The 7988-nt window shown below is 52.2% G+C and overlaps 3 protein-coding genes across 3 annotated transcripts; 1 reads left to right on the top strand and 2 right to left on the bottom strand.

The window, feature by feature from the left end:
• Positions 1-139: 139 nt before the first annotated feature.
• On the top strand, positions 140-1824 carry H310_06989 (hypothetical protein). Its single transcript, XM_008872254.1, has one exon. It carries the CDS (start codon positions 242-244, stop codon positions 1778-1780), a length of 1539 nt encoding a protein of 512 aa, XP_008870476.1. The 5' UTR covers positions 140-241; the 3' UTR covers positions 1781-1824.
• A 177-nt stretch (positions 1825-2001) lies between these two features.
• H310_06988 (hypothetical protein) lies at positions 2002-2661 on the bottom strand. Its single transcript, XM_008872253.1, has one exon. It carries the CDS (start codon positions 2610-2612, stop codon positions 2196-2198), a length of 417 nt encoding a protein of 138 aa, XP_008870475.1. The 5' UTR covers positions 2613-2661; the 3' UTR covers positions 2002-2195.
• A 150-nt stretch (positions 2662-2811) lies between these two features.
• H310_06987 (hypothetical protein) lies at positions 2812-7167 on the bottom strand. Its single transcript, XM_008872252.1, has 10 exons — positions 7043-7167; positions 6424-6997; positions 5747-6299; positions 5102-5451; positions 4548-4634; positions 4333-4491; positions 4191-4286; positions 3658-4059; positions 3493-3605; positions 2812-3422 (listed from the first exon to the last, which is right to left on the bottom strand). Exons 1-10 carry the CDS (start codon positions 7150-7152, stop codon positions 3326-3328), a joined length of 2541 nt encoding a protein of 846 aa, XP_008870474.1. The 5' UTR covers positions 7153-7167; the 3' UTR covers positions 2812-3325.
• Positions 7168-7988: the final 821 nt, after the last annotated feature.

Below are 7988 nucleotides of genomic sequence, written 5' to 3'. Positions count from 1 at the left end.
ATTTGCTCATGTTTTTCTCAACTTCGTGGATCGTCCCAATGGAGAAATCAACGACGGTAGATGACATCAATTTATACAGGTTTTCTTCGAAGTCAATGCAATGACCACTTGTCTCGATGAAAAAATCCACTATGGGACTGCTGCGTCGTCGACTTGGCCAGAGAGATCAAGCGGTGCGACATTCTCTCGTTTAGCTGCGTAGACAAGTCAGCACTTGCCAATTCCCTCGACAACGTGCGCCATGGAACAGAACCTCGTTGCCCTTGTGGCCAATGCCGGCACGACGACGGACGTGTTTACGTTGGCCGACGTGTCGGCTGTACGGAACTGGGATTACTCGCTGCCGACGCTGACGCAGGACAAGCGCTTCACGGAGCGCAAGCCGTGGTCCGACTCGGACGCGTTCAAGAAGGCGTTCTTTGAAACGTATCCCGTGTTGAAAGCGATCTCGCTCGACAAGTTGGCCGCAATGGGCGGGGCTGTCTTGAGTCTTCTCACGACGGACTTTTCGACGAAAGACCTGGATTTGTTTGTCGTGCTGGACGATCCGTGCATGTCCCCCGAGGCGGCGAAAGCATTTACCGACGATCGGATCAAGCGATTCATACGGGACATCTACGAGTTCATGTCTGGTCACAACGTAGCGCTCAAATTGGTCGAGGAAGAGAAGCAGAAAACCAAGCCCGACTTCTCCATCGACGCCAGCAAACTCTACAACCTGGACCAGTTCCGAGTGCGCCGCGTGTTGAATGTGTTCACGGTGACCGTGCCGGTGTTGCGCCAGCGACATGACTACCGCAGCACGCTGACGATTCAGTTGGTGTCGACGCCGCATGTGTCTCTCGCCGACCTGCTGCGGCAAGTCGACATTGCGTGCACCGGTGTCGCGTACTACCACAACAACGTGTGGTTTTCGCCGCTGTCCAAGTTTGCGTTTGAAAATCTCTGCTTTGTTGTGGACGGGTCGCGCTCAAACTCGGCGTACGTTGACCGCGTGATCAAGTACTTTGACCGAGGGTTTGACGTGATCATGCCGTCTCTCGATACGACCAAAGTTCGCACGCGCAATTTCGCGTTTGGCGAGGTCGAAGTGGTCGACTTGCCCAAGCTCAACCTTGTCGTCCGGAACGTGAAGGGTTGCAAAGTGTTGGTGCAGGCGCTGAAGAAGCGCACACCGTTCGACGACGGCGACTTGGACGATGCCGTGAGCGCCACGGCGGGATGCTTTGACGAGTACACCAACAGCGACGGCGCGTCCGAGTTGCACGCGGGCGCCATCATCCACCACAATATTCGGTGCCTCCTCTACGGCAATTTTGACGGGTTCATCGTGGCCGGCGAAGGTTCCAACTACGCACTCGCGTTCCGATCGCGGCCAACCATCACGGATCGCATGCTCGTCAACTCGTTCGAGTCGGTCAAGAACGACGTGTACAAGAACTCGACGCTGAACGTGGGCAAACTCGTCGCGTACTTTCCGATCCTGACCCCATCGCAGCTCGTGGAGCGGACCGTGACGTCGTATGTTGCGTTGCATGAAGGCCAGAAACGATCGCGCGTAGTCTTTTTTGACGCTGCGTACGACCGGCACATGGAAAGCGTGCTCGACGACTTGGTCGCACAACAAATCGCGGATGCCAAGGCGAAAATCGTCGAGTTGGAAGCCACGCCGTTCGTGGCGACCACCGTGACGGTTGAATCGCGGGCGAAACCATCGACGACGAAATCCCCCCAAGAGTTTTTTGGGGCTTTCTTCAAGCAAGTATCTGTACAAGCGTAAGGATAGATATCTCTTGCCTCATACGTCATTTTGTTGCCGTGAGACACTTGTTGGCACGTCCCCGCACCCGTGATGTGAACAAGAGGCATGTACTGGGGCCGTATGGAACGGGACATCCCCGGATGGCGCAGCTCTTGTGCCACGGATCGATTCCAGCGTCTCAACGAGCCACACATTGTTGTGGGTTTGTTCGCATGCACTACAAATTGCTTTGCTCCTGTCTGCCGACCACGCGAGAATGAAACTCGTCTCGTTAAACAATCCAACGTTATCTCTGTTCATTTGTACCGGCAGGCACTGCTTAGTCTTCATGTTGCTAGCGGGTGGCAGGGCTGATGCCATCGCCACGGCCCCTCTTCGAGGACACGCTCGTGTCGCCGACGGTGTGATGTGGTGTTCAGGTGTCAGGCGAAGGTCACGGAATGAGTTTAATACTTCTGCCGACTCGGACCATCCTGGGTTCCCGTCGTCGATGGCTTCTGGCTACGTCGCGGCGCGTGGGCGAGCCGCTATCGCCTTCAGGAATCACTCCCAGACGCGCCATCCGCGGCCAGCCACGCGTCGCCAACGCGACCGTGAACGGCACCTTCTTGCCAGCAACCATTTCCAGTCGATGGTGTAACATTTCGGGCGGCGTCACGGGGGGTTTCACGCGTTTGTGGAAGGCGAGGGACACCAGGTTCTTTCGAGTGTCGTGGCCCTTGAGGACGTTCTTGATATGCGTCAACTCGGGTTCGTAGCTTTGGCGCAACCAGCGTGGCTCGAGCCCGTGCATCGAATGCTTGTCGAATAGCCCCATCCCGTCGAATTCGAAAGTGCGGCCACCATCCATCGTCCTCGTCGCACGCCACACCCTGGTGATGTGGATGCGGGTTGTCGACGCCGGCTCATTTTTCCACGTTTCGCCACGATTGCGAGAAAATTCGTGAAAATGCCCTCAATTTCATGAAATATTCACACCATTTTGTCGAAAGTTGGACCCATGTGACGAGTGGCATGCGACAGACCGCATGAGTTGGATTGGCAAGAGCTGACCACAAAAATCTCACACCGACGGACGAATCTTTACGAGGACGCCAGGCGGTCGCCTGTGGATCGAGTGCTCAACACTAGGAATTTACTGCCGTACACGTCACGTGGGTTGTGCGATAGAGGCACTGACGACGAGTTGACGCTACGATGCTCTCGTTCGAGACCGAACGACGCAGTGACTCACGAATTTTGAAGTGGTTTGTGACACACCACGACGCGCCGGCGACACAGCGAACCACGCGCCTTACATAGAACATGCCCTTCCCACGACGTTCCGGTTGACATGCCAACTCCTCTCATCTCTTAAACCTCTGGCGTGGCACGCACTTCTTTGAAAAACGTGGTTTCACGAGTGTCGTCGCAATCCGGCGTCTGTCTTTGTCGCGGCGCCCCCGTCGGCAGCCGACGTCGTCCAGTGCATTGGATCGAGCTCGTGAGAGATGTTTCACTTGAGTCGTGAGCAGCGTAGCGCTAGTGCGCGAGCAATGGTTGTCGTTTTATTGATGGAGCTGGTTACGAATTGCGCGGATTGCTGGGACACTTGTTCGATAGTAAATGCGCTTTCCACCCGCGTTTGCGAGGCCCAATGTCGTCGTGACACAGGGGGCACCTACGTGAGCAAATAAATATTATTGCATGAATACATTGAAAACGATCGAAGATGTCAACATCCAACGTACCGATTGCCTTGAGCAGGCGCTGGCATCGGGTCGCAGTCGTTCATGCTCGTGTGTTTCTCGTAAAACCTGGCTGTAATCGCTTCTCCACACCGCGGGCACTCCTTGTGGTTGTGCTAGAACGGTTCTTCATTCTCAATACTGAGACCTTCAAGTTCAGCAGCGTACCTTTTGCTCGCATTCCACGAGCAAATGCTCGTTCAACGTGCTGATTTCAATCACTTGGCTGCACATTTTGCATTGCGTCAGCATCGGACACTCGGCCCAAAAATGCTGGTCCAGTCGATCCGTGTCAAAAGCATCGTCGTGACGGTCGCAGAACGGACACGTAAACTCGGCGACGGACGCGTTGGAATCGTCCGATTCATGTCCGCCGTCGGCGTTAAGTTGTGGTGGTGCAGTGTGCTGCGCCCCTCGATGACGGGCATTCGGAAGCGGGGCGGCAGCAGCTTTTTTGTCCTTTTTCACGGACAAAGGCTTGGCTTCGGGGGTTTCAAATGCCGCTTGGTACTCTTCCATTTGCTTTGGCCGCAGCGTCTTCAAAAACGGGTCGATTTCGGGCCCCACAATCTAGCAAAACGGCAAGGGCAGTCAGTTGAAGTGAGAAATGAAACAAAACGGAGGGTTTGGCGCGATGAATTTCCACAATAGTGGCGTGGTGAAGCATGGACAGATTAGCACATCGTTTGCACGATACGTACTTGATAGATGGCAACAGAAATCGCTTTAGCCAAGTCACGGATTTCTTTGCTTTGGTGAGCAAACGCAGCGTTTTCCTCTAGGAATCCCATCACGGTCTATCCCACGTTAGATGATGAATTTAACGATGAAGGGTGCCTGTACCTCCAACGTAAAGTCTGGAACGAGTCCAAATTGTGTCAACAACGCTTTGACGACGCCAAGTCGGCCTTGCAGTGCCTTCAGCGGCAACGCCTTCTTGGACGCTCGACGAAACAAGTGCGTCGCCACGACAGAAGGTCCCACCAAGTCGGACCCAGCCAACTACAACAACTCGGTCAAGGTAATGATGACGACAAGACAAGCAGCGTTCAGCGTACCTGGAGCAACGATGCAGTAACTTCATCTCGAATCTTCGCTTGGGACTCGCCAAGTTTGTTGACGAGTTGCACCAACGGATTGTTCAGCTAACGTGCACAATGAGTCGCAGGATATGCGCTTCAGCAAGAACTTTATAAATTCAATACGATCTACAATTAATTATCACGTCCACGTCAAACAATTCAGACCAAGTGAGAATACGTGGACAAACACGAGCAACAATTCAAGCACATCCATAATCCATCGGCATTTAAATAGCAGGACGTCAGGGTCGATAGAAACAACGGTTAGGTGAAGAATTCAGTTGATATATTCCACGATGTGGTTTGATGCATACAACCACAAGACAGAGTCATCAAGATTAACGTGTAAAGGTCACTCGAGAGCAATGGATAAACTTGTCCCATCATAAATATCAAGGGGTTGGATCGCATAGGAGATGATGAGTACATTGCAAGCAACTTCAATCCTTTTGACATAGATCGCTTTTTGAAGTCCCGCACGAATTACGACGCATTAGCATGTCAAACGACAAGAATCACGCTAAACGTACCACTCGGACAACTGCGTTGGGGTCGAGCGCATGACCCTCGGCAAACCGCAACATGGCGTCACACATAGTTACAGCAGTCAACGATACTTGGGCAATGCGATCACTCACGCCACTTTGAACCATTGTGGATACCACCGACAGGACAACATGCGGGTCATGGCTGTCTGTGAAATCTGAGTTGCTCAAATCCAACGTGACTTTTCGCATCGCCGCGTCTCGGTGGTTCCACACGTTGCTGTAAAAGCACGTGGTTAAGTACTCGCCAATCACCGACACCATTTCTGCACTTTCTTTCAGCAACGAGTCTGGCAAGGCCTCGGGATCGGCCATCTCAGCACAATCGGGTAGACCTATTCGTCAGTTAAACGTGAGACCTCGCCCGTAGAGATAAAATTGAGTCGCCGAATACGTTTGATTGAGAGGACTTGATTCGAATTGTGCCAAGCTCAACGTTTAAACAAACAATTTTGTTCAATTGGCCAAGAATCAACCGAAACCCGTCCCCATATTATGTCAATGTCAGGAAACAACCAAAACTAAACACGATATATCCCGCTAGGAATAAAAATCCAGGCGATACGTGAACGAGTAGAACCAGCCCACAAGCATCGAATCTTACAAGGCCCAAACAATAACCTGATGTACCTTCAAAGTGCGGGTTTGCCCCACCAGCGGGAGCATTTTGAGCCGTAACTTTTTGTTTGCGTACAGGCGCTGGAGCAACGGAGCCATCATCGTTGAGGTCGTCGTCTGGGGGCGTCGAGAAGCTTGCGCTGCTTTGTTGTTGCTTGAGCTGCGTAGGTTTCGCCGCAGCGGCCAAGGGTCGTTCCATTGCATCTTCATATGACGTTGGTTGGTCGTACTGCTGCTGCATGCGTTGTTTGGGCACCGAAGGTATCGCGGCGGGTGGTGGGGACGTTGTGTTGTACGAGCCAGAACTTTGCGGTGGTGTGGGGTTGTTTTGCCGAGTAGTGGCTAGAGGGGCGTCATAGCCGTGACTTGATCGCCCGGTTGCAGGAGATGTCGACGATGGCGTGGGCAGACCAATTGATGCCTCTAATTCGAGAATTTCGTCCTTGATACGTTTGGCTGCATCGTAGTCTTCGTTCGCGACAGCGTCTCGCTTCGCAGTTTCCAACCGCGCAAGTTGAAGCCCAATGTTCATGAGTTGCTGCTCCAAAATCTTCAACCGTTTCGCCTGAAAGAATTTGGTAATCGAGTGCTGTACGAAACAGTGGATTCAAGAGCAACACACGAATACAGCGTCCGAGTTCAACAGAAAATACCCATATCGCAGGGATGAAAATCAAGTTGTTGCGAACCTGGTCATAGTCTTCCATCGCAACGGCCTTTTCTTTAGCTGCATGGATTTCTTTTATTTTTGTTGCCGTCTTGGCGTCAAATCGGAGATCCGCCGCGGGGTCTTCCGCGGACGGTGGTTTCGCTGACGACATTGTTGCCTTCGTGGGAGTCATGCTGGCCGATGTACGAACAGCTTGCATGGGCTTGACGGGTGTGGAGGGTAAAGCGCCGCCGAGTTCGATTTCATCGGGTAAGAAGCTTGGCTCGTCGACGATCTCGCCGTTGAGGTTGATCGCGACAATCCCCACTTGACTGTACAAATTCTTTTCATTGATGTAGCACTGATGCAGTTTGAACTTGACAAATCGCGTCGTCGAGTCGATGTGGACGGTCTTGAGTTCACGCGCTGTGTACTGACTCTCCTTGTTGGATTTTAAACTCAGAAAGCCGAGGCGCGTGTACGTGATATTGTCCATGGACAAGTACAACTCGATTTTGGTGGCAATATAGCTTTGGTGCGACAACACCTGGATCTGCGTGAGGCGGCACGTCCCTTCCAGTTGCATCACTAGTTCTTGTGGGTACTCGCAGTTCCTGTCGCCTATGTCAACACGGGATGATGTGTAGACATGGACCTACTTTGGAGTCAAGTAGCCAGTCCCTGTGCTATCATGTTCGTTCAGAAGCGAGGCTGGACCCGCGGCATCTTCACCGGTGCACGCAATCACCTGGAACCGCAGCTTTCGCATGACTCCAAATCCTTCCACGTTTGACTTATCCGCGCGACCCCCAACTATCCGGAATCCCGATTAGTAATACTAACCGGACTACTAACTTTGTATCCCTGTCGGGACGTCATCCGGATGAGCTCTGCTTGTTTTCTGCCGAATGCCTCGCTTAGGCAACGAACGATAAGTTGCATGCATGAGGAGGCGAATGGATGGCTTAGGTAGGATTTATGTATGGTATGTACGTGGTGTACTTGATTCATGGGTTACCATTGCTTTTTGTTCAGCATAACACGTAACGTTACTATATTTTAGCAAATCAACTAGTACTGATTAGTGTGTCGGCCGAAGCCGTACGTAACTACATGACTCGATTGTTGACTTCTGGGGCCCAAGGTCGTACTTTCGCTTATAATTGCCACTACCAGGCAGCGTCCACGAGTCATGCATGTCGAAGAAGAATGCGATTACTCGTCAAGACTCGTCGTCAAATTGGAATTCATATTGTTTGATGGCTGAAGCATGACGAGCCTGCCAAGGCCATCGGGGCCAAGTTGAGGCGCCAAAGCTCCATGTCGGATGCAGAACCAGGGACTTGTGCATTCATGGGCCCATCGCTAGGGCGAAGCGTTGTCATGATGTTAAGAGGACGCAAGTGCGATTATTTTTACGTGACGTTTTAATAAAAGAAATGAAGGATCTGGCCAATTAAACATGGAACATGCAAAAAAACTCGAGTAAAACCGGTAGTGGGAGTAGTGGCGGCAGGTCGACCCGCCAATCGCACTCGAGTGTTCTTGTAACGAGGTCACCTCGTTACAAGCCCATTTCGTTGCATTCAATTCGAACAAACACCA

The sequence above is a fragment of the Aphanomyces invadans genome, assembly GCF_000520115.1.
Source record: "Aphanomyces invadans strain NJM9701 unplaced genomic scaffold supercont1.12, whole genome shotgun sequence".
Classification (NCBI taxonomy): Eukaryota; Oomycota; class Saprolegniomycetes; order Saprolegniales; family Verrucalvaceae; genus Aphanomyces; species Aphanomyces invadans.
This window is presented reverse-complemented; position numbering and strand designations above follow the sequence as displayed.

Bases quoted from the DNA above. Each gene is read 5' to 3' on its own strand.
- H310_06989 (XM_008872254.1), top strand. From the start codon at position 242: ATGGAACAGAACCTCGTTGCCCTTGTGGCCAATGCCGGCACGACGACG.
- H310_06988 (XM_008872253.1), bottom strand. From the start codon at position 2,612: ATGGATGGTGGCCGCACTTTCGAATTCGACGGGATGGGGCTATTCGAC.
- H310_06987 (XM_008872252.1), bottom strand. From the start codon at position 7,152: ATGCGAAAGCTGCGGTTCCAGGTGATTGCGTGCACCGGTGAAGATGCC. The intron at 5,452-5,746 runs GTACATCAGGTT...ACTGACGAATAG, and splicing joins GGCAAACCCGCACTTTGAAG to GTCTACCCGATTGTGCTGAG. The intron at 3,606-3,657 runs GTACGCTGCTGA...GAACCGTTCTAG, and splicing joins TCGTGGAATGCGAGCAAAAG to CACAACCACAAGGAGTGCCC.